Genomic DNA, 26,578 nt, shown 5'->3' with positions numbered 1-26,578 from the left:
GTGGTACATTGTCAACTTGGAATGAAAAGAGGAAGGCAAGTAACCTTCCTTTTATCATCAGGGAAGTTTTTATATGGTTCCAACACAACAACAGTTGACTTTCTCTTTGAAAGTAACCCCATTGACTGAACCTATACTTTAAATCAAACAAATGTTGACAGATTTTCTCCCTTCACATGTTCAGGTTTCTCAGTTGCGTCATGAGTTGTCCATGAAAGATGAACTGCTTCAGTTTTATACCAGTGCTGCTGAAGAGAGTGAACCAGAGTCCATCTGTTCAACTCCGTACGTATGGGATGGGAAAAATCGGTCATACTCCCCTGTTTGCATCTCTCTGCCACATCTGCATCACTGCTTGGTGCTTGCAGCCAGCATATGGGCATGGGAGTGGAGGTGAACTCTACTGTAGATAGAAAGACCCAAGAATTTTAAAAAATCAGCCCAGCAGTATTCAACTCCATTTTTTCCATCCTTATTTATATATACTGTGATGGAATACAATTTACAGAGAGGTTTCCACCATGCAGCACTCAGAAGACTGGAGGGGGAGGAGCCGACAGTGGCCTGGAATAAGAAATGGATTGGCTGGCTTTCTCCCTTCCCTCTGATTGGCTGGGCAGAATCTCATCTTCAGAATGTGAGGGTTGCTGGCAGGATTTTACAGTTCAGTTGGGATTTGAAGAGAGTGGGTGTAAGTATGTGACCAAGGAGGTCAGACTGGTACCCCTCTGAACTGAGGGGTTGCTCTACTGTAACACTGTTTGAGGGAGAAGAATTCCCATTATAAAGCCTATTTACACAGCCACAATAGACCTAGGGGTGTGTTTTTGGCTCAGAGGAAATTGAGTAGTAGTGGAGATTTCCATTCCAGCCAAAGGGAAGGGTTATTTCTTCTTAGAAAAGGAAGAATAATTCCTGCCCATTGTCTAAAAAAAGGAGGTTTGACTCTGAGGACCACCCCAGGACTGGTGTAAAATAAAAACTGTATTGAACTAACATCTGATAACTTCAGTTTAAAAGGGAAACTGTGTGGAGAAACTTTATTACTGTAACCCAAAGAGTAAACAATACTCAACCAGAGAAAGGCCAGCCTCCACCAGCTGGGGAGGGGGATGGAGGCAACTCTTGTAATCAGGCTGCAGAGGGTGGGCTCCCTTCACAGAGAGGCACAGAGGTAATTCCAGAGGCTACCGTTGTTGTGACCACTGAGCCTTCCAAAGCTTGCAGCTTGGAGGTGGGGGGGGGGGTTTGGGAAGGTAGAGGCTGGTTGGAGGAGGACACCTCTGGGTGGTTGGCTCACCTCTTTTTTGGGAAGGAGGTTTTCTTAAATTCAAGGTTGTCTGGTTTTATGTATGGCTTCTCTTGGTTTAGGTGAGTTGTCTTATAATCAAGGTTTTCTTACTTTTGAGTAAATACGATATTCTGAACAAGAATCTTGTATATGTCCTTCTGATTGTGAGGGGACCCAAGTGTGGCGTGAGGGTGGGGAGGAGCAAATGGAATCTTTGTTCAGGGCCCTGTAGTGGCCTTTCATTCTGCAAGATGTGAGCCTACTTCACTTGTGTGCAGAAGTAGCTCAGCTTTAAACGGTGCACAATCACTTTAAGGAATGTGGAGCAGCAACCCAACAACATTAGCCAATGATCAGTGGTTCAATTAATTCTTGAACAACAGCAACAAGAAAGAAAGCATGACATCTTGTTTGGGGGGTGGTTCTGTATTGCCAGTGTTGCAACTCCTGTGTGCCTGCTGTTTTCTTGTTACATTCTTTCATAGGTACATTCTTTCTTTTGTACCAGTCATGGAACTATAAGACTGCACTTCCTTAAGTGATCTCACATGGAGAGCAGAGACCAGTTTTCTTTTATGTTTTGTAGCTTGATAGCATTACAAGGGGATGGAATAAAGAAAACTGCTAAGTTGGTTTTGTTTTAACTTGCATTTCTGAAACCTGTGGAAAATAATGAATTTTGTACAACTCCAGTTTTTAGTAATCTGCTGTGCACTCTTTCTGCACACAAAAGTAGAGAAAATAAACCTATTAATGTACCGCTTACCAGGTTGAAGAGAAACGAATCATCTTCATCCGTCCAGAATTATTTTCATTTGGATTCTCTTCAAAAGAAACTAAAGGACCTTGAAGAAGAGAATGTTGTGCTTAGATCAGAGGTAAAACACTTCCTTGGTAATGGCAGCATAATAAAGTTCTCTTTTTAATATGTAATTTAGTATACGGCACTGATGAGATTAGCACAGCAAACTTCAGGAAGCTATATATGGCATGGCAGTGGAAGTTCAGAGTGCAACTCTACATGATCATTCGTTATCCAGGTATATGGCAGTCTTGTATTCCATTTTACACCCAGTATTTTTTATTTGGCCAGCATTTAGAAGACAGCCTTTTAGCTGTATGCATTTTCTTACCATGGGCTGTTGATTTGTTTACATGTACTGATTTTTAAATATTGCCAGTATTGGGAATCAATTGGGAATCACTTTCCCCATTCCGTTTTGTATTGATTTTCATTCACAGAACCACAGAATAGAACACAAGAAGTAAAAAGAGAAAAATTTTAAGTGCCATTTTAAAATTGTAAAGTGGCAATTCAAACATCCTTGGGAAATTGCTCCCAATAGATTTTCTATGATTACCTGGTTCACATTTCTCCAGTTCAGGGATTATAGGAAAAATGTAGTTAAGTCTTCATTAATGGACCAGGGAGAGAGGATCCTTGGTGTCTGTGCTTTCCAAGGAATCTTAGTAAACACCTGGGTGCTCTTTTCCACAGTATCTTGAAAGTGGAACTTCAAACCACCACCCAATAACCATGACCTCTGTAGACACTGGGATGGAGGATAACAAACATGATCAGACCATGCAACAGAAGTCCCGTATGTCTTGTTTCAATCTAGTGAGCAGTCCAGGGGTAAGGGTAAACGGGGGGCTCTGTTTGCTAAATCTAATCTAACAGCCCATTTTCCTTAGCTTATATTAAGGGCATGCACATCACACATTTTGGATTAATTTCAGGCCTGGATTTGAGGAGGGCATGCTTTTTGTAATCTCAGAATTTCAGAAGTCTACTTACTGATTCAGTATTTGGGGAGTCCCTGAAATTCAGGACCATTTTAGCCGTTGCACCCCCATTCCCCCAGCCCTCAGAAGCAGGGAGGGAGAAAGAAAGAAAGCTGTCTTGCCAAACAGGTTTTTGGCACTGCCTCTCCCTTTAAATTTTAAACTGATTATTTTATATGGGAAGACTTGGTCTCTGAAACGGGAAGCCGGATCTACCAAATAGAAAATAATGGCCCTTTAAAATTTAAAGTGACTGGAGATGTCAAAGAACAGCAGATCGGGTAGACCTGGTCTTGCAGGCTAGGTCTAGTGGCCACATGGAAATAACGGACCCATTATCTGCTTAGCGAGACCCTCTTCTACCTTTTCCCTCTTGGTCATGGTGCCTGAAACTGAAAACACTCCTGAAATTCTGGGAGATAATTTTTTGTTACTCCTGAAATTTTGAAGTGTTTGGGGTCATTTCAGATATCTCAGAGTTGATCTGAAACCACTAATTTTTGGTTTATTTTTAGATCAGCTATATCAGAGTGTATGCCCCTAGCATCTAAGTTTTTTGTTTGTTTGCTTTTCTGATTTAAGTGATGACACCTAGCGGTGGTAACTTGTCATTGTTCCTTATATTCATGGAACAGAAAATTAATTATTTCCTCCCACTTTACGGCTCAAACTGTACAAAGAAGGACTTTCCCCTTTAAAATCAAATGGTAGTTCTAGACATGGCAGGAGTTGATTCTGAAAGCAATGCTGATTCCAAGCCTTTTTTTGTTGTTGATATTTTGAACAGGCCTGCCAGCTGAAGACAGAAACCATTACTTATGAAGAGAAAGAGCAGCAGCTTGTGAACGACTGTGTGAAAGAACTCAGTAAGTCTCTCTTATTCCATTGTCACAAAGTAGTCAGGCCATTGAGATGCAAGGTTTTTGTGTTAGGCTTCTTGAGATTTTGTCATGTGTCCAAGCAATATTACCAGGCTGTAGTATAACTGCTTTCAAGTTACCAGTCCCAGCCCTTGCAGTGGTTGTCGACCTAAAGCACACTGGCCCTCTCTCTAGAAATATTATTATTTCTCTAGGTTTCTGAACTGCTATTAATTGTGTAATCTGAATCCTTTTTTTAAAAGCTGGGTTTTTTTCACTTTTGTATTCTTACATTTGTCTTGGGGGAGGGAATAGGTACTCCCACTTAACTACAGCTTATACCAGTCACGTCAACAGTTTGTAGTTCTTTTATTTCAAAGTAGCTTTGTTTTACAAGCTTGGCATAATAACATTTTTGTGGTATGTATTAGATAGCCATTTTCATTTATTGAATCCCATGGTATATATATGTTTCAAATTATTATTGCAAGATGACAAAAGCTGTTTTTGAGCCATTGCCCTGTAACCTTAGTTAGGACTGGAGTTTATGCTTTGTTCCATTTGCACAAGTGACATTTACTCCTGCTCAAAATTTCTTCTTGGTCCCATGCCACCCCCCACCCCCCAGCTGTGCATGTTGTTTGCAAGGGTTCAAAGAGCAGAATTGGGGGGGACATGGAAGGAGGCTGTTCCATTGCATGAGATTTCAGTCTGTAGTGTCCATGACACTTGCTTTCCTTTGCTTGATGTTCCTAAGTAAAAGCATTTCAAGAATGAGGTTCATGAATGTTTATCTTAACTCAGAGAGCAATTTTACCACACACAATGCATAGTAAATTTTTATAGAAATACCTACATTTCATTAAAAAAAATCCTTATATAAACTATTGACAACCAGATATGAGCCTGCTATGTCTCTGTAAACTTGTATTAATCTACCGTATGACATTGTTTATGTAAATGTCCTTGACACTGTATGAAAATGCCTACCCTTGTCCTTGCTACTGATTGTACCGATTTCACACTATGTGATCCGCCTTGAGTCTCAGTGAGAAAGGCGGACTATAAATAACATGAGTAAATAAATAAATAAAAATAATATAACAAGATCATACCTAGTTGTCAGAAGTTTATCTGAGTACATTTTTATTAAGTGTGTGTGTGAGGGGGGGGGGGGTAGGGGACAGCACTCGCCAGCCATACTAGTGTCAGTGGTCAGCTTTGGGAGATGAAGTTGCATCAGCATGGCCCTTTTCATATTATCCCATGCTTTGTGTATAACTTTTATGTACTCCATTCTGTGATAGAAGACATTCTGCCTATAGTTACAGTGATGGCATGTATTTCAGTAACATTTAATGGGGTTGACTTATTCCTTGTAGCTTTGCAACTGCTGGAAAATCTGTTTAATGCCAGGTTACAGAGATGGATCTCTTTTTTATATTTATTAAACCACCTTGTATGTATTGATTTAACAAGTCATTAGTGTGCCAAATGGTACCCTGCACAACTCTTTTCTGTTGTTGTTGGGTTGGATCCAGTGACTTAAACGAGTCGCTGGACTCAACCCATTATTATTAACTATTATTCTATTTCTTAATTATTTAAGGAGATGCAAACATCCAGATTGCCAGCCTCTCTGAAGAGTTAGCTAAGAAAACTGAAGATGCTGCTCGACAACAGGAAGAAATTACCCATCTTCTCTCTCAAATAGTGGATCTGCAGAAAAAGGCAAAAGCTGTAAGATTCATAAAGTAGCTGGGAAGTAGTAACTGCTGCAATCCTTACTTAATGCTTCTGTTTCGATAAACCCTTTTAATTCCAAAATGCTGAATATTTACAAAGGGGAAAATGTGGACTTATTCATGTGTTTAGCATTGTTTATGTTTTGGCTTTTCTCAGTGTACAGTGGAAAATGAAGAACTTGTTCAACATTTGGGAGCAGCTAAAGATGCACAGAGGCAGCTTACAGCTGAAGTGAGTATGGAAATGTAATGCTTATATGAATATGAAGCTGGGCAATTGCTTTTAGCCCAGCTAACAGTCATGTTTAAAAGGCTTTTATAGAGATTTGTCTACTCTTACTCTAGTTCATGGTCATATTTCACACATTTGTTGATTAAAATAATTAGAACATAAAATGTTTGCCAACCCCCCCTCCCCCCCCCATTGACTGGTGCATGCAAGAGGCGCTTAGAAATCTTAACAGCTTCTTGGGTAAGAAGCCAAGAGTTTCTTTGGCAACAGTGGCAGTTCTATGCCACTGTCTATTAAGTCCTATGCCTGTTGAGGGGCTATGTTCCTAGGGTAACAAATGCATATAGCCTTTACACGTGTACCTGGGGTACAGGATCAGCGCAACATAGAATGATATCTGAGGTGAAATCATGAAAGAAGGCTGACACAGACAGTAAATGATTTTTTATCTTTATTGAGCATATCAAATGCAGGGAGAAAAGGCAGTGCAACATACTTGATGAGGGGAACAGACTATACCAGGAATAATTGGATAAAGGCAAAATTACAACACATTTGGGAATAAGTAATCAATTAGTACATTCCTAGCAGAAGTGGTTCCCATTGAAGCTGGATGTCTCCTCCCACTGCTAATCCAAGAGCTGAAACTCTTCTCTGTGTTGTTATGTATGTATGGTCCTGTCCTGAAGTGATGGAAGAGCAATCCTTAGGGTGGGTTTGAACTGAATTTGCTAGCTCATTTATATCCTTTTTTCCTGAGGGGTTTGCTATTGGGCTGAATGTTTGGATCTGTTTTGGTATTGTTTGGACTGTTCTTGGCATTGGGGTATTTTGGATCCATTCTGCCATCTGGGTCCATCCTGCTATTGGATGATTTATTAGGATCTGTGATGCTACTGGGAGATTAGGATTTTTCTTTGTGGGAAATGCTAATAAGCTAAAGGGTCTGAATTATCTATGTGGCTACATGGCTAAAGCCTGATACCATTGGGCCAGGAGATGAATGATGCAGTGATTAGTTTTCTGCAGAAGTCTGTATTGTAAAAGAGTTTATTGAGTGGTCTCAGAGTTTTGATTGTCCTGCAAACTGTGGTCATTAATAAAGGCTGAGGCATTGATGAGTCACAGAAAGTTCAGATTTGGGTCAGAGTTCTTTTGGGATCCACATTACTTCCTTATGCCTTAGCCACTTGCTCACCTACAGCCTGGTCATAATTCTCTGGTGTAATCTGAAATGTGGCTCTTGTCCTGCAACTCAGGCATTGCGTGAACTGAAAAATTGAGGTGAGGAAGGCTCTCAAAAGCAGGCTTCTCAACAAGGGGGTCCAGCGGTATCAGCTATGCTTAGACAAACCTTTAAACCCTTCTGTTTGTGAATGAAACAAGGAATTGAGTTCCCAGAATAAATGATATGTAACCCAAAAAGTAACATAAGTAAAAAATAAAGCAATATTTTTATTTATTTGTTTGTTTATTATTTGTAGTCTGCCTTTCTCACAGAGACTCAGGGCTAATTGCACAGTATGAGTTAGTACTATCAGTTTCAATGACATTTCAATAAACAATGTAATAGGGTATATAAATGCAAATTGACAAAGATTTAAAACCAGCAGTAATCCAATAGAGAGTTGAGGAAACGCTGAAACAAAGTATAAGCAATTCTAAGGTAGTAAAAGGTAAAGGTAGCCCCCTGTGCAAGCACTGAGTCATTACTGACCCATGGGGGGACGTTGCATCACAACGTTTTCTTGGCAGACTTTTTATGGGGTGATTTGCCATGGCCTTCCCCTGTCATCTACACTTTACCCCCAGGAAACTGGGTACTCATTTTACTGACCTTGGAAGGATGGAAGGCTGAGTCAACCTTGAGCTGGCTATCTGAACCCAGCTTCCGCCAGGATCGAACTCAGGTTGTGAACAAAGCTTGGGCTGCAGTACTGCAGCTTACCACTCTGCACCATGGAGCTCTCTAAAGCAAGAGATGTGCATATTAAACAAACATAGAACTCCTCAGTAGGCTCATAGTTCAAGCAAGAATAGTACATAGTAAAGTCTATGGTCCCTATTTCTTTACTGCATCTCTCTGCATTTCTCTGTGACCACTTCTTTACATTGCAGCCCTCCTATCTGAGTAACAATCCCTCTTGAATAATTCAGTTTTGCATCATTTTTGGAAAGCCAGGAGAGTGAGAGCTTTCCTGATCTCTTCAGGCAGGCTGTTCCATAAGGTGTGAGCCACCACAGAGAATGCATGTATATGACCAGAGTTCTTTTCATTTCTGTTTTACTCATAAAAATTAATTCTAATTCTTATTGCTGACTAAGCAGCTTGAAAATGTGTAGGCAAAAGTTCCTGAAATCTCAGAAACAAATACAGGCTGAGACAGAACTCTCAGTGATCAAGCTCTGCATCACTTTTTATCATTCTCCACAGTTAGGAAAAGCGAAATAATTTGTGTATGATATGGCAGATATATGCTATTTGTGTACATTTATTCAGCTCATATGGGAACCTCAGTCTTATTCTTCGTCATCTGTTATAACCATCTAGAAGGTAGATTCAGATTGAACTTAATGGTGCATATGGATTGTAGAATTCATAAATGCACAGCTTTCATTCAGACTGGAGAAATGTTTTTCCCGTTAATGTTTGCGACATGTTGCTAGCTGAAGGGACACAGGAGTCACTTCCATTCTCTTTCTTGCAGTTACGAGAGCTGGAAGACAAGTACGCAGAATGCATGGAGATGCTCCATGAGGCACAGGAGGAGCTGAAGAACCTTCGGAACAAGACTATGCCAAACGCCATCTCACGCCGTTACCACTCATTAGGCCTTTTCCCCATGGTAAAGAAGCCTTACAAGAAACCCTTCCTAGAAAACTCAACTTCTTCTTAATCTGATGCAGCTTTGGCTAGTTCAAGGAAATAGTTTGTGTAAACACTGACAGAAGAATCTGTTTCACCAATTTAAATCTGTTAAATAGAGGAGAAGCTCAGGTTCATACCTGCTGATAAACCTATTTTAAATCTTACGAAGATAAAAGTGTTACTTCTTGTTAAATATCACTTTAGAGGAAAAAATTTCAAGACCCTAAAAATGGCAATGTTATTCAACTTCTGTAGAAAATAATAATAACAGTGTGCTTATATACCACCCTTCTAGACAGATTAGTGCCACACTCAGAGCTGTGAACAAAGTCAGTGTTACTATTATCCCCACAATACAGCTGGGGAGCTGGGGATGAGAGGAGTGGGCGGCTTACCCAAGGCCACCCTACTGAGCTCATGGTAGTAGTGGGAGTTGAACTAGCAGAGTGCTGATTCGCAATTCAGCCACTTAACTACTGTGCTACAGCAGCTCCCTCAAAAAATGAAATTATGGCCATTAGCTGAATGCTTGAGAGTAGAATGGGTGTTCCAGGAACTGGGTTAATTTCAAAAGGAGGCAAGTGCTTATTGTGCCACATCAAATGTTTTAGTATTTAAAGTGCCACAGAACTATGTTTTATATTTAATAGCAACTGTACAAACCCAACTCATAGCTGCTGTACAATACACATTGAAATAGATTTATGTTAAATATTATTTGTGTATGATTAATTTAATCCCCCCAAACAGTTCTTGGATTTGATTTTTTTGGATGTTTTAAAATTAAAATTCATTAAACTACAACACCACCAGAGACAGAACAGAAACAAAAACATACAAAATAAGCATTACATACTGGACTTATGAAGTTTAGTGAACATATACATTTCTTAGTGATTGTCCAGAGTAGCATTCATTTTCTGAAAATCGCAGTTTAGGTAGAACATGGTGGTGGCCTGAGAGCCAGTTTGGTGCAGTGGTTAAGAGCGTTGGACTCTAATCTGGAGAGCTGGGTTTGATTCCCCACTCCTCCACTTGTAGCCAGCTGGGTGACCTTGGGCCAGTCACGGCGGACTGGAGCTCTCTCAGCCCCACCCACCTCACAGGGTGTTTTGTTGTGGGGATAATAATGGCATACTTTGTAAACCGCTCTGAGTGGGCATTAAGTTGTCCTGAAGGGCAGTATATAAATTGAATGCTATCATCGTCGTCATCAAATAAACCCAACAATTCTTTGTTAGGAAGTAGTATGGGTAGGGATCCCAGGTTGCCTCATGAGGATGGGGGATTCCCCACTCCCAACCCCTGCCCTCACAGGACAATCTGGCTGGTGGGTGGGAAAGGTGCAGAAACAGGCCCTCTCCATGCTTCACAGTGTTTGGCACCCAAATTGACCTGCTGTGAAGCATAAGAGGGTTCCTGGCCCCTCTTGTGCTTCACAGTGGGTGATTTGGACCCCAAACAGGCCCAGATCAGCTTGCTGCAAAGCCCGAGAGTGCTCCCATCCTGCACGATAATGTCACTTACCAGAAGTTATGTCATTACGTAGCCCTGCAAGCCTGAGCGTGACATTGCTAAAGGTGAATGTCAAGTCCCTCCCCTCCCGCTGAGTGGGTAAGGGGATCTGGTAACCCTAAGTATAGGTGAATAAGGATGACTACTTCTTGAGGTCCGTGTAGACAATTGGGAGATTTTCCTATACTATAGCAGCCTGCATGCTACAGCAAGTTTTGGCAGTCTACTTACGTAAATGTCTTCTTAGCCCATACCTCTCTCCTCCTTTTTCTTTTTCCAAAGAAGAATGGGTTCACAGGAGCATACAGGGAATATGAGGAAGTGTAAACCGTTGATTTCTGGCCATTGCTTCCTGCACAGATTTTGTGAGCACAAATAAAAATGAAGTGATTTAATTTGAAGGATATCTACCCAAATTATAAATTTACATAAATGTAAATTAGCCTATCTTTCATCTTAAAAACAGAATTAGCCATCACTGGATCAAAGGGGCCTTTTCCATATCATGGGGGAAGGGGTTGCCTTTTATGAATTACTTTAGCAGAATCTCCAATTCTGGTAAAACAGGAATAGCAAGCTGCCCGATTCACTTGTAAAGTATCAAAGCCCATAAGAGTTCCATTTTTAAAATGTTCTATGCCTGGCTACCATCAAGAGCCTCTCTACAGAAATAGATGCACGTGTTAATGAGATGCTGTTTAAAATTGTCTTAACAGGATTCTTTGGCAGCAGAAATTGAAGGATCAATGCGCAAAGAGCTGCATCTGGATGATCCCGACTCTCCTGACTTAACGTAGGACCAATGCATTGCAAAATATTAACATGATATTATAACAGGAAAAAATACCATGTAACAAGAAATGAATGCCCCACGAGATAGAAGCCACAATTTTATATAATCCTGTTTATTGTGAACTTGTATTCTGGTTTGTCCAAGCTATGAAAACAGAGCTAAACTCCCTATTCAGATTTAGGAATGTTTCCTTTGCAAGAGGTGAAAGTCATTGAGAAGATAGCTTCAGGCTCTTCCTTTAGGTGTTAATGCAAGGACTTTGTTTTGGAAAGTATAGATCAAATGTTTCTTGGACTTAATATATAACATGAAAAAGCCGGGGGGGGGGGGGGGAGACAATCGACTTGGGAAAATTAGTTTGAAAAATAGTGTTTGGGCACAGCTGAGAATTCAAGGAAGAACTGAGCTCGGCCGAATATGAACAAAAAGCTAATTAAAACATTTTCTCCATTTTAAAAAATTAATTTGTGCTTGAATGGAAGTAGAATTCGATTTTCTTCAAGGGCTTTTTACAAACTAAGTTCATGTTACTTTAGTGATTCACTGGATGAAGTGAAAGAGTGCTGTTTAGGAGCTATATATAGCTGAAGTCTACACGATACTACCAAATGACTACTTTTTAACAACCTGGTTTTTGCGGCACTTGATGCAACAGTTTTGCTGAAGCTTAGCAGAACACAACCAGCTTCAAGGGACAGTAGGCTCAAAGGAGAAATAGACTGTCCTTGATCATTCATAGATGGGAATATTTCCATGGTATCTCCATGGTGTTTGTTAGATGTTTCTTAGAACAGAGATCAGTGTATAAGTGTTGAAGTTCCACCCAACATGACAGACAGAACTGGGTGTGGTCTGATTTCTGGGTTGCAGACCATCTGGTACCCTTGTGTTCACATCCCAGGGAAAGAGTTCATATGATTGGAATAAGTAAAGCTGAATATAGATGAAGTAGATATGTAAGAGTGTTAGATGAGGACAGGTGCCCATGTGTTGCCTACTGCACAAAAGCTGCCTGAAATAGCCCTATGAGGCAGCATATGCCTTGGCATGTGAGACATATTGGTCAGCTATCTGCCCATTACTGCAAGTGGCTGCAACAAGGTCAATATGGAGGACATGACCCAATCCATGTGGTGAGCCACTGTGTGGGAATAGCTCAATGCATGGCACAAACTGCCACATAGTACTGTTTAAAGTTCACTTAATGTGACAGCAATACTTTAAGCGACATAAGCATATAAAGCTCTTTTGATTCTGATTGTGCAAGTACCAGTAGGGTATATCATCTACCACTGTTGCATTTTTATTTTATTGAAACAAAAAGGGGATACAGAAAGGAAGGATGTGGAAGGGGACAAGCAAATCAGATATGCAGCTGTGTGCTACAAGGATTATTAAGATACAGAATACAAAAATCACAACCTTTATAAATATTAAGATAGTGATTAGAGTAATCTGTTTAGTATATATTTTTCTAATTGAACAACCCATAAAGAATTTATATCTATTTATACTCATGATATTAATAATAATAAAAGAGGCAAAGAGAAAGGGGAAAAAAGACAATCATTCACAGTAAGAATGCTTTTTACTTAATATAGCTACCATTGTTGCATTTTTTGGTGCAGGTTTGATAAGAATTTTTAAAGTATTCCTCTTTCTCAGTGAGGTCTTTGCCATTTCAAGCTCCATTTGCTACAGGGAGAAAATAATGTACCAGGAAACCATGTGTTTTATTTCAATACTGGAATCTCCTTGACCTCCGTACAAGAGAGAATCCGTTGTTCTAGTAAACTCATTCCTGATACGGCATCTTTTGGTTCAAGTTTTGTCCCAGCAGTGAGAGGAGCAGCAGTAAGTAGAAGATGAACACGGGAGCCGTGCTCACTCACACTTTGGATTACAAACTGACAGCAAATAACAAGTAACAGACTCATTGAGTAGCTGGTCTTGAAGAAAGCGGAAAGTTACTGTCTTACAGCCCTTCTGTTTTCCTGCAGAATAATAAATGACACAGAAAGTTTTTCATTGCTAGTCGTAGGATTAAATAGTCACATGCCATGTTATGATGCCATTGCTGAAGATGTAAGCCCATTAGATGCTTTTGATGATTATTGACTTTATCTTTATCAGCCATCACAAGAGAGTCTTTGATACGGTGAGAAATGTCAACCAGGTGGTGAAGCAGAGATCTCTAACCCCATCTCCAATGAACATCCCAGGATCCAACCAATCTTCAGCAATGAACTCTGTCATTTCTAGCTGTGTCAGCACCCCACGATCCAGCTTCTATGGAGGAGACATCTCCAATATTGTAATAGACAACAAGACTAATAGCATCATCCTAGAAACTGAATCAGACTCTGGGTCAGTACTGTGCATTTAGGGTGCCCCAAGTTCTTTAGATATACCCCCAGAACAAAAGCAACTTCTTCCTTTCTGTAATTGGTGCTACAAATCTTTGTAAAGGTGAACTAGAATTATGCCCATATTCATGCCCATATTCTTGTATATTTCACTAATCTAAATATCAAAATAGTATTCAGGCAAGTAGTTTTGGCGTGAGTGATGACTGTTGATTGGATCCAACCAGCTTTTCTGCTGTTGAAAAAGGAAAGAGGCATCGTCTTTGACCACTGAAAAGAAGCTGAGCAAGAATCATGGGTCCTGCATGTAAAAAAAATCATATGAGATGGGAACTATATTATAGAGGAGAATGGAGTGAGCTTGAGTGAAAAAGCTGCCTGCCTAATGTAACTGTAACCTGCTTAAAGATTTGATTTGAACTTGGTAGTTGCTAGTGATAATTATCAACAATACAGCATCCACCTAATAAAATGATTATATCATCCTTTGAGTTTAGAATGCCAGACTGTTCCTGAAGTTTTCCTTCCTGAGTTGCTTGATCCTCTCACACATTTTAATTTCCCTGCCATTTGTGAAGTTCAGCATCAACCCTGAGGCAATAACTGCGTTGCATAACTTGTGGGATGTGTATAGCATGGTATAGTGGTTAGAATGTCAGACTAGGATCTGGAAGGCCCAGGTTTGAGTTGTTGTAACGATAAAATGGAGGTGAGCAGAACTATGTGAGCTGCTTTGTGACCCCATTGAGGAGAAAGCTGTGGTATAAATAAAGTAAATAAATAAAAAATCTTTTTGGATCAGGGGAGGGATGGTCTCTCATAATGAGGACTTGTCCTTTTTTAAAAATAGAAGGATATTTCTAGCTAGAACAGCAGCAGAGATAAATTTGAACTATGTGACAGCAAAACTTTTCAGGCTGGGTATCAGAGAAGTAAGGCCACCATTCATCTTGGTTGCCCTGTAGGATTCAGGCAGGATTTTGTTTCATAAGATCACATTATGTTTAGTGACCTCAGTTGACTATAGTGGGAGAAAAGGAAGGCAGCTTGTCTGGCTACCTACTGGCTTTATTATCTGTATTGGTAAAACCCACTGTATGTCCTAAAGACTTCTATCTCACTATTCGTATTGATGCCCCCCTAGATTGTATGAGCAACACTCAATTTTTAGTTAATGTGGGCTGATCTTTTAAATAGTGTCTCGGGCTAAAGTGAAAAACATAATGCTTTTCCAGTCCCCCAATTCATTTAATATATTTTCAGTACTTATGAAATACTGGCCAAGCAATTGTCCCCCTTTGTAGAATTGGAATCTGTTTTCCTAGCAATTCAAATACCAGCATTTTGGTTTTTTCTCTTGCAGAATATTAGCTATGTATATGCAGAACATCAGTTAAAGTGACACCTTATAAAATGTGTGATTTCTTTCTTCCTCTTAGAAATGAAGAAAAGAAGAAACCTGGAACTCCAGGAACACCTGGCTCTAGTGACCTGGAAACGGCTCTCCGAAGGCTGTCTCTTCGGAGGGAAAACTACCTGTCGGAGAGGAAGTTTTTTGAAGAAGAGCAGGAAAGAAAGCTGAGAGAATTGGCAGAGAAAGGTCAACTCCATAGTGGCACCGTTACGCCCACAGAGAGTATCATGTCATTTGGAACTCACTCCAGGTTTTCTGAATTAACTGGATATTCAGGAATGTCCATCTGCAGTCGCTCTTACCTCCCAGAGAAGCTTCAGATTGTGAAGCCCTTAGAAGGTGATAATAAAGCGCCTCGGCCTTTATCTGTTCTCCTTAGTGATGCTCTGTGGTCTCTTCTCCATCAACAGGAAACCGGAAATCTCTGCAACACATACTCATTTTACTTTAGAGATAGCCATCCGCGTTGCTTGTTTGAATTCTTTTAAAGCTAAAAGAGGCTTTTTTGAGCAGGCAACTTTCAGAGTATACTAAGTGTGCTGTGTCTAACAGAGCAATCTTATGCAGAGTTACTCCAGTATAAACCCACTGCATAGGATTGCACTGAAAGTCATGTTTCAGTAGAGAATCTCATTTCAGTGGAATATTCCTATAACTCAGTGTATTTCATTTATTTTCCTAGGTCCACTTACATATTCATGCAACTGCACAGGGAGAACAAGTGGGGCTGGAAAGATCTTAGTCTGGAGCAATGGCTTAAATACGTTGTCCTCTTTAGCATTATTGCTTGGTGTCAAGGCAACATTTTCCGCTTGTACCTGACTTGTTCTCTGGATTTCCAAATGATTGCTAGAAATCAGCACAAAGCATTTGATAATCTCAAGACCGATGAGTCAGTATTGTTAAGAAATTTGTACGGCAGCACATATGCACTACAATTGAATACACCGTTAAAATTTCATGATAGGAATAAATAGCACTTTAAAAAGTATTTTAATGGATGTTGCATGCAGTCATCATGAGGTCTGTAATGTGTTTCCAATCTTTCCATTGTTTGTTTTCATGTTTAAGTCCATAGACTAGTTCTGTCTGCTTTGACCAGTATACGAGAAAAAAAACAACAGTACTAATTTTTATCTCTATTTTGTGTGGCAGTTGGATGCACGGGCAACCAACTCAAAAGAATTAACAGCTGAGATCATCTTGTCTTTTTGGTTGTTATAAACTGCCCCTCTGAAATCACTTTAGAAAAGGAAAGCCTACCTTCATTTACTGGTCATTGGCCTTGTTTCTGTTATCCATTTATCTCTCTACTTCCTTCTTCAATAAACTTTCAGTCTCTATAACCTTTTCTCTCTGTCTCTTTTGATTTTTCATTTGGTTGCATTTTCCCCTTAATCTATTGATCCTTCCCTGCCATTTCTGTAGTTCATTTTCTAAGTTTAAAAGTGTTTACCATGTATTTTTTGTGAGAAAATGAATTTTTGAGACCGTACCATTTTAAAAAGTAACATCCTGTTAGAAAAAGATTTCCTCCAGAAATTTGGAAGAAGTTGGAGTAATATTTTAGAATAACATTTAGTTTTTGATATCTAACTGTAATCCATTATATCTTACATTTGAGTGTCATGTTTATTAGTGTACATGTGTCTCCTTAATGGGCTGTTGACTGTAGAATATGCTGGAAAATCCAATGCTTTGTTCAGATGCTTTTCATTAAGATCATTTATTAGATGCAATATTTGTTCTGAAAGAATTGGTAATGGATTCTTTCATTCCATGCAGTTAAAAATGAAAGAAAGCTTTATTATAGATTAGCCAACAATATGAATCCTTTTTTCTCACTAACACCAAGGAACAAAATTGGGGAAGTGGGGCACAATGGTTTGCATTGGGAGGAAGGAATGGCAGAAATTGCCACTCCTTCTTAAGAAACCTTAAATGTCCATAAGGCTTCAGAACTGCATGGTTGGATGCAGGCTGGTTCTTAGACACCCATCAATTCAAGAATTATTGTGTGCAAACATTAATTATGATCCTTTGGGGTGTTTTAATATTTTTGACACATGTTTAAACTTGGACTTGTCACAACCTTTGGTATTGAGAAGCATGTAGACACAACATATCTGTGTGATTTGTGTTCAAGTGAATGGAGTCTACGACTTGGATCCCATGCAGATTCTACAGGGACAGAGAAGGGGCAATTTTTGTCCATCTCCCTCCTGCCAAACTGTTCCTGGGAGTCCCCTAGGACCACCAATGGGGGGTGATACGGGTTTCTGTGGGAGGGGGAGTTGGTGAAAATTACCCCCCCCCCCCACACACACACACACATCCCAGAAAATCTATGTAGGATCCAACCTAATGTGTATATCATGCCTCAAAAATCTCTGCCAGGTTCTTGAATAAGAATGACAGGAGCACTGTGTGTTCATAGATTTCCTAAAGATCTGTATGCTACCTAAGGTGTGGGTGAGTGGGTTGATGGTTAGATAATGTTTAACAAATTAAATGGCAAAGGAAACTCATGAGAGCACTCAGTGATTTGTCCTAATTTTGCTGTTGTAAGCAGATGCTGTAACTCCCATACAATTTTTGGGTATCCATAGCTGCTAGCACTTTTTTGAGTGATTCTTTTGCTGCTTTCGTAGCAATGCTGAAAAACCAAGACTGCCATTAGAGCATTTGAAAATACTGTAGAGAGAGTAACAGCTGCTGTTGTATGTATAGAATTTAAGCTGTAAGTTTGGAGTGAAGTTCACAAATCCACTTTTATGTTGAGACGGTCACCTGACAACTGAAGTTATGCTGTCATGTTTGCTGCTCATGTTGCTTTGAAAGAAATTAACTGTCAGTGAGTGACAGAAGTACGAAAGCAGCCACTTGACTTCCAGAACAGATATCCAGTTAAATCACTGTGAGGGAAGCAAATAAATGTTGTCTACCATAGTTCATTATTCTGTATTACAGTTTTCACGTGAGATTTATCTTGCAAGTTCTTGCTAGAGGAATGGGCCTGCTGATGCCTTCATGCTGAAGCACAAGGGGGCCACCCAAATAACTTTCTTCGTAGCTGACATTTTGCAGTACAGTCACGGCAGCAGCCGGGCCTGCTGCTACAATGCAGAGGTCTGAGAGCACCAGAGGATTCCCGTGGCGGCACTGGCAGCCTCCTGTCCAATCCTGTACTTTGCTGTTACTAATAGAATGTAAGGTCAGGTTGTCAAAGTGACTGTTATATGGGATTGCCCTTCTCTCTTATTGATCTCAATTAATAAATACTTAATGTTCTAGTGTTTCCTTTAAAAGAAAAATGCTTTTAGGAAGAAAGTTAAATGAAAGGCTCTTTATATTTATTTGAAAAATTCTATGCTACCTCTCCAGGAAACCTGCCCAAAGCAGCTTAAAAAAGAAACATAATAAAAATATAAAAATCACAATGTATTAATTAAAAATTCAGCATTCCAAACCCAGCCAGAACATAAAATGTGTGGCAGGTTAAAGTGAGCCTTAAACATTTCTCAGGCTGAAAACAGACTATAAAACAATGTTTAAAAAATCTGCCAGTGTGGGTCCCCATTGAGAAGAAAGGCAAGTTATAAAGGGAATAAATGAATGAATAACCCTTTATTTAAAAGTATGGGTAAAAAGAAATGTTTTAACTCTTCTATAATTGAGACTTGTCTTTCAAATTGCATATACTCACAAATGTTTAAGATATTTTCCTTTTCTGAGGTCTTAGACTGTTCAATGGAGAACATCTAGTTACGTGAGCATGCTAGAAATGTATATTTTTTCTTATTTTAGATGTGTGTTTTTTTCCAAATTAGGATACATTTTTTTCATTTACAGGACAGTTTCTTCCTTAGTTTCTGACAGTGATTTTGGCTTCCTGGGCCGATTCCAGACGGCCCTCTGCAATCTGAAACGTTGCGTGTTGTCGCGCGGAAAACGCGAAATATCGTGTTTTCTCGCGCGATGATGCGCGACAACGCGCAACATTTCGGATTGCAGAGGGCCGTCTGGAATCGGCCCTGATGTTCCTCAGCCATGTTTTAAAGTTTATCACTGAATCTAAAACAGGATTTGTGATTTTTATTTTATAAAATATGGACTAAGGTCAGTTTCAATTTAGGTTCATGACTTTGCCCTCCATCAGAAATTTCAGCCTGGTAAAATTTAATGTTTCAACTATTTTTTTAACTCATTCTTTTCATGTTTTATGTATTTGTATAATGTGCTTGTATTTGTATAATGTGTTTGTTCCTCGCTTAAGATGTTTTCTATCCAAGGATGGACCTGTAGGTATAATACAACACACTTTATGTATTAGCAGCCTATTTTCTCATGAGAGTTTACTTGGCCATTAAGCACTACTGGATAGGTCAACTTGAAGTAGCTGAAATGTTTATTTTGTTTTCTTTTTATCTATTTATAAAGCTGGTGGTGTTCAGGGGCGGCGGGCCTATTGAGGCCAGGTAGGCGGTGGCCGCAGGCGCGGGGTGCTGGAGGGAGCGCCGGAGGAGGCTCGGCGGGCAGGAGCATGCGCCAAAAAACACCAGCCTCCTATCCCTCCTACCCCGTGCCGCTGCCGCCGCCAGCACAAGCCCCTGGCCAGGCGCAGCCACCGCAGGCAGGCATCTGCGGCAGCGCAGGCAACCGAGCGGGAGAGCTCGGAGGCTGCCCGCCGCAGCAATCGGGCTGGTGGCGGCGTGTGCACTCCTGTGATAACGTCACGCGTGATGTCATCACACAGGTCGGTGCGCGCGCGCTCGTGCGTGCGTGGGGGCGCCCGGCCGGCCGCGAGCGAGGTAAACCCTTGCTCCGCCCCTGGTGGTGTTACAATTCTTTTAATTATTTTATTAGCCACCAATAATAAATTCTAATCTCATTTACACTCTTCCTGTTTTCTATCAGTCTTTTTAGTTTTCAAGAACAAATCCATAAATGTTCGGTGTTCATACTTTTTATTATTTGCCAATATGAGTATTGGTGTAATGGTTTTTAAAGATCATATTTCATCATGTTGATAATACAGGTGACAACAGCAATAGGCAGGGAGTCATTCATATAATATCATTGTCGTCTTGCTGTTGACCTTATCTGCTAGCAATTTTGTACAGCTTTGTACAGGTGTAGCACCTTAATATCCACCACTGATGCCTCTTAAAGAATGATGCTTTAAGTGACTGTTAACACTTTAATAGCAACTAGAATAAGGCCAGCTGTTGTGATAATCCAAATCTAATCTGGGAAAGAGGTCCCTCCCCACAATCCTGACTGTCTTTGTTTTGTTACTTCTCAAGGTTCTGTCACTCTGCACCACTGGCAGCAGCTTGCTCAGCCTCATCTGGGGGGCATCCTAGACCCACGGCCTGGGGTTGTCACTAAGGGCTTCCGGACTCTGGACCTGGATGTAGATGAAGTATACTGCCTTAATGATTTTGAAGAAGACGAGACAGGTGACATTACATTCAAGGGCCTAACTACCTCAACGCCAGTTCAGCACACAGAGACCTCAGGTGAGAGGTCCCAAGCACAAGTGACTGTTTCAGACAGCGAGAATTGTCCAAGTCGCTCTCAGGCTTTCCCAGAGGAGATGCAGGAACCTGCGACTGACGATGATGAGGGGTCTGGTGAGGGAACCTCATTAAGTCCAGTACAACTGCAATGTTTACAGGATGTTGATTACTGGGCCATTCTCACATCTCTCCAGAGCAGCATCCACAGTGTCGCTTCATGTGTAGCTGCCTCACAGTAGTGCATACCAGAATTAACACAGCCACGTTTCACAAGGACTTCTAACAAATCATTGCTGTTGCTTTGCTTATTTTATATGTGCATGGTTTGCCTTTTGTTTTATAGTTCGATACGAGAAGGCTGCTAAAAGAATGCAATGTAGTTAGGTGCTGAAAGAAGCAAGGAAAAGTTAGTTTTGTGGGGGGTGTGCACAGTGTATCTATGTGTATATATGGAAGCTATAGTTTTCATCGGCATCCATTTTAACAGGATTCATGTTGTAATGCTTGTATTCTGAAATTAGGGTGCAGCTGCTTATCACAAGAGGCAGCAAATGGTTTTGTCAGAACACCTAGCGATCAAACACAAGCTAGAACACTCAGTTGTTTGCTCATTAAATAGTAATCTATGGCAGGGTAGGATAAATATCTCCAGGACTCAGCTACATTTGGGTTTACACAATCAATGGGCTAGAATGAATCAAACAAGGATGATATAGAAGGTGCATATTCAAGTACTTTTAAGCACAAAGAAAAATCCACATGGAGGAGGGATCTAAAGGAGCAACTAGCTCACAAAACTATCATTTGTGGGCGGGTACATTTGGATCTAGCCCAAAGTATTTAAACCGACATCAATCTTTTTATCATGGATGTTTACCATTGCAGTCCTTTTTATCTGCCTGTTGCTATGCAGGTTATTCCTACTATGGAATATTCAATGAATTAGATGCTTCACAGAGTTGCACTTTTTAAAATCCATTAAGTTCAGTGGACCTAGAAAGATATGACTCTGCTTAGGATAGACAGCAATTCCATTAGCTGAGCAAGGGCCTATTTGCTTTCACTGCCAGTTCTCTGCCCTGTGGAACTTGTGTTAATTTAGTGTTTTCTTTGTTTTTGCACTGTGTGGATTCCAGATTTGCTCAGAATGTGGATTTTGGCATCTTTGGAATCACACTTTTGTCTTGAATAAGGCAGTTGGGGGTGGACAGAGGAAGTACGGCAACCTGTGTGTACAGAAGAATCTGTGAATGTTAAAATTAAAAGGAATCACGTGGCATCTTGAAGGCCATCGGATTTATTGAAGAATTTGTGAGGTAGAGCCCAATTCATCATCAGATGCTGTTGTCTATGAAAGCTTATGTTGCAATGCTTTTTGTATGGGTTATGTGGGGCTAATTTAGGAACCAAACTTGCAAGACAAATGTAAATTTAAAAATTCCTTTGAATCAAAACCATTTCAATAGTCATAAATACAACTAGATTTTTTTTTCAACCAAACCCATAGGTGTAACAAGAAACAGAAACTTGCAGCCAAATAACTCCTTGTTAGTTGGAACCACTTCAGGGTGAGCAAAGTACTACTTTCAGGTTCACCAAGTGCCAGAGTCCCTTGCCACAGTCTGCTTCATTATAGAAACAAACTGGAACCAAGGCTTCTGTCTTCAGCAATAGCTTTTACCTCTACCCCAATTGTTGAAACAACTGCAGTTATTTTCTATATTTTGTTATCATTTTGAAATTTGGGGTTAAGCCAGATGGTTGTGTAGTACAAAGCTTGCATTTTCTGCTCTTGCCTCCCTTAACTGCTTGGGAACTGAATGTTCACATCTGTTCTCCCAAATCCACAACCCTTTCCCCTTTGGTTCTGTCTGAGTAATTAGTATTTCTAAGCACATTCTAAAATTAAAGATTATAAGGAAATCCTTTCCAAGCAAAAATATTTTATTTTAAATAAGGTAATATGGATCATTACTAAAGTAAGCAATGACATTTTAAAATACGTATGGTGGGCGGGGGGGGGCTCACAACATTTTCAGTTCTGGCCACCTGAAGGCATAAATCTGAAGGTAGTGAAACTCAAATTGAACTACTTAGTCCAAATTACTTCCGTTAAACTAACGTGAATTTAGCATTAGCAAATGTAGCAACTATTCTGAATGTTATGCAAGGTGAAATATAAGAATAGTAGCCATGATTAGGGGTGTGCACTTCAGGTTTCTGATTCGAGTAAAATTCCTGAATCGAGCTAGGATGCTGGCCCCGATTCAGAAATCCCAAATCAAACCTTCCTCGAAGCATTCGGGTTGCTTTGGGAAGCTTCAGGGCCCAAGTTTAAAGGGCCCTTTCCCTGCCTCTTGCAAGCGGCAGGTCCCTTTAAACTTCAACTGGCAGGCAGGGGGATTTCCCTGCCTGACAGCTGAAGTTTAAAGGGCCCTTTAAACATCCCACCCCAGCTCCAGTCCCCCACCCCCACCACCCCACTTACCTTGGCCATGCTGCTTGCAAGCAGCAGGGCCCTTTAAACATCCTGCCCCAGTTCCCCACCCCACTTATCTTGGCCCTGCCTCTTGCAAGGTGGCCAGCTGCCCGGCAGGCCTCTGCAGCCGCGGAGGCAGCGAGGTGGCACAGCAGCGGCAGGTCCGGCCTTCCCCACCGCCCTGCAGGGCTGTGTGCTGCCGGATCTGGCCTTCCCAGCTGCCCTGCAGGGCCATGCAGCAGTGGAGGAGCTGGAAAAGGCTCTTCCTGCCCCTCAAATCGCCGCCACAGCAGCCGTTTAAGGGGCAGAAAGGGCTGGAGGAGGAGGCTTCAGCCTTCTCCACCACCCTGTGGGCCATGTGGCGGCAGAAGAGGCCAAAAAGGCATAACCTGTTGCCCTGTGCTGCCAGATCTGGCCTTCCCAGCTGCCCTGCAGGTCTCTGTGGGCCCAGAGGAGGTGGTGCAGCAATGGCAGCAGCTCCAGCCCTCCCCATAGCCCTGTAGGCCCAGAGACGGCAGTGGAGGAGGAGGAGGTGGTTCTGGCCTTCCCCGCCCGGCCAGGTAAGTGGGTTTGAGGGGGTGAGGGGGTGGAGGTGCTAGGAGAAAGCCCAACTCCCTGAATCACTTTGGAATGCTCCAAATCTTTACGGAGCATTCCAAAGCGATTCAAATACCCAAATCCGAAGCGGCTTGCCGCTTCAGGTTTGGGGTATTTCTGAATTTTTTTCCTGCCTCGGGTAAGTGAGAAACCTGAATATTTTCGGGGTGCACACCCCTAGTCATGATATTGAGGCCTTAAACAACAAAACACTAAAAAGCTTGCAGACTGCTCAAAGACTTTCAGAACTCTAAAATGTTTGCACGGAATATTCTGAGCAAACATTTTAGAGTTCTGAAAACATCAGTCTTTTCATGTGGAGTTCCACACACACATTTCAGAATCTGCTAGTGCAGAAGTCCATGCTCCTTTTCAGCAGCACTGCAAGGACTAATGCAAAACCCCATGGCAGAGAGAGGGGCTGCCAGGATGGTTGGGATTCAGACCTTCTTTGGAGAGAGGGAACTGTTGCAGCTGTTCAGCAATGTACCAAAATTGTGGTGGGTGCTGAATTTCATCATAGTGCATGGTTGGGTCCTTGAAGGCCGTAGGGTCCACACATCTTATCTTGGCTCCATAACTAAGCCTTTGCTTGTGTCTAGCCTAATAAGTTGCTGCTGTTTTTACTAATTTGGGATAAGAATTAAATCTTTAAAATCTCTTGTATGAATTTCTGGAAATTTGATCATTTAAAGGAAGTTTACTCTTTCCTATTGTGTTCAAAGGGCAGAGAATGCTACAGCCATGTGAAAAGCTACGCTGTTGACTGCTGGAGGATGCTGTTTATCCAGGTTTCCCTAGTGATATTTCTGCAGGATTGGGCCTCTAAGCTCTCAAAGCTGATTTATCTTTGATTCCTAATCTTAAAACTCCTCTTATTGGACTCAACTACTACTTTTAGCAGCCTTTTCCTGTCTTGCATATTAATTAATGTCAATAAACATGTTTGGTTGCTTTTTAAAAATCTTTTGCTTAGAGCAGCTGGATCTCTTCTGATATAACTCTGTGGGAAACAAAATTTGAATGGATGATGGAGAGAAGGGGGGATAGCAACAATTCCTATACTGAAGTGTCATAAGTGTGTAACCTAGAACAACAGAGCCTTGTGGCAGTAACAGATTTATTGTGGAATAAGTTCGTAGATGGAGGCTTATGCACCATAAGTCTTTTAGGTGCCAAAAGGAATCTTTTGTTTTTGCTCTCAGATTATCACAGCTACTGCTCTGGAATTACTCTAAAACTATCCTTGCTTTGATCTGGTTTGTTTTTTTTGATCACCTAGCACTGATTTGTGTCAAGTCCTCAGATATTTTTCTGCCAAATAATTTCCCCCCTCATCAGTTATTTGAAATTTTCTCTAGCATTTACCTTTTTGCTTACTCCATGGTAATGAAGAGAATCATGATTGCTAGGTCCAGCCCCTCTTCTTCATTAATTCACATTGTGTACACTAAACCCCAAGGCATCAACGTTATCAGTTCTTAAGGTGACGTAGAGAACTTTTAAAACCTTGCATTGACAATCATCTTAGAACATGTAGCAGTTTGTGGCAGAGTTCTGACAAAGATGGAGAACGTGAGCTCTGTTTTGAGCCACTGTCATTTATTTGATCACATTTACCTGTCAGCTTCTTGCTCCTTCATGCACACAGGTGTACTGAGGGACTGCATGGCTGCACATGAGACTTTTAAAAAGTTACGGTTTCTTTTTTTTGCCGTGTTAGCATGGCAAAGAAAAAACTTTGGGCATTTCTTAGCCTCTCTGAAAGTTCGGAGTAGTTTGTGGGTGTGATATATCTAGTTTGTCAAACTATTGCATATGTTCTGTCTTACTAAAATATGACCTGCACTTTGGGAACATGTTGAATGTTGGGAGGAAGGAAGCACAGTGGTGGGGAATCTCACCAGCATGTATATTTGTGCATGTTTTAACACTGCTAACACAAAAGCTTGGTTTACTAGGGAAGAGAACCTATGCAATCATGATACCTTTATCTTCTGGTCATACCTCAGTGAGCTTTTTGGGTGCATGGCCTTTGACTTCTTGTATTGCTTTGAAATTATCCATAAAGTATGTCAGGTGGGAGAAAAAAACGGGGAATTGGCATGGGGAAGATGATAGTGACAAATGGCATGGGGAAGGTGATACTGGTTAAAATACGTTGTTTTCATATATTTGCTTCGCTACTGCGTTCATGAGGTCTTCGTGTGCAAAAAGATACTTTCATATATGTGTTTGCTGATCTTTACACATAACCTTCCATTTGACTGAATCCACTTTCCCTTTTTGACATGGTTATTTTATGTGCATTTTGAGTTTCCTAGGCCCAAATTTGGTCCTTGGCCTTCTTTTTTCCATTCACTCTATGTTGTGGACCTCTTCACCTATTACTTGTGCACGCATACAAATACACCCACATGTCTTCTCAGACTATACAATATAAGGAATACACTCCTCTGGAAGATCATATTTACTTTTACTCTTCAACGGTTTTGCAGATGAAGGAACTCTTAAACTTTACGATGAGAGGATATATTATTTGTAGTTTGATACATACAGGATACACAAGACTTACTTGCATAACAATGATATTTTTTAACATCTTATGGTATTTTTTCTACATTTCTGTGGTTTTTGTAAGCTTGGAACAATACAAATGAATTTTTCGCATCTCATAAGTGTAAATACACCTTTCATTCAAACCTAGGGTGGAATATAAGGAAATGTGAGGAAAAGGGCGTAAAAGAATTTTGAGTGATATGACATACTTTATGGCCCGTTTCAATGTGTATTCTACTGATCTATAGATGCACTTCATAGCAATTTCTAATGAAGAATTAAACAAAATTCTGATATGATCCAAAGAGTCATATGAATAAATGCCTTGTTGCAGTATCATATGACCCTATTCTACTGCCTCTTTCCCTTCATCCTTGATGTCACAGAAAATATTTATGAATGAATGTTCATAATTGCTATCTGGTGCAGCTGCAAATGTTCTGTCTCTGGTAGTGGGAGGAGGGCAGAAGGCAAAGAAATTTTGCAGATGGACAGTAGTGGATCCAGAATGGTCATCCTTGTCTTTGATTGGATTCAGACATGAAATATAT

At 40.7% G+C, this 26,578-nt stretch overlaps 1 protein-coding gene across 10 annotated transcripts in view; it reads left to right on the top strand.

Annotated features, from left to right (window-relative positions):
- TRAK1 (trafficking kinesin protein 1) overlaps positions 1-26,578 on the top strand; it is a 157,672-nt gene that overhangs the window by 119,760 nt on the left and 11,334 nt on the right. For 4 of the 10 annotated variants that reach the window (XM_054991849.1, XM_054991851.1, XM_054991857.1 and 1 more), the window contains 10 exons: positions 185-285; positions 2,061-2,169; positions 3,864-3,942; positions 5,546-5,676; positions 5,839-5,913; positions 8,622-8,759; positions 11,014-11,090; positions 13,224-13,457; positions 14,896-15,209; positions 20,177-20,392. In XM_054991849.1, the coding sequence (XP_054847824.1) occupies positions 185-285; positions 2,061-2,169; positions 3,864-3,942; positions 5,546-5,676; positions 5,839-5,913; positions 8,622-8,759; positions 11,014-11,090; positions 13,224-13,457; positions 14,896-15,209; positions 20,177-20,392 (1,474 nt within the window). Of the gene's footprint in view, positions 1-184; positions 286-2,060; positions 2,170-3,863; positions 3,943-5,545; positions 5,677-5,838; positions 5,914-8,621; positions 8,760-11,013; positions 11,091-13,223; positions 13,458-14,895; positions 15,210-20,176; positions 20,507-21,899; positions 21,961-24,193; positions 24,260-26,578 lie in introns of all 10 variants that reach the window. The other 6 variants (XM_054991848.1, XM_054991850.1, XM_054991852.1 and 3 more) reach the window with 4 other exon arrangements.

The sequence above is a fragment of the Eublepharis macularius genome, chromosome 11, assembly GCF_028583425.1.
Source record: "Eublepharis macularius isolate TG4126 chromosome 11, MPM_Emac_v1.0, whole genome shotgun sequence".
Lineage (NCBI taxonomy): Eukaryota > Metazoa > Chordata > Lepidosauria > Squamata > Eublepharidae > Eublepharis > Eublepharis macularius.
Note: the sequence above shows the minus strand (reverse complement) of the source record. Positions and strands in the feature narration are given on the sequence as shown.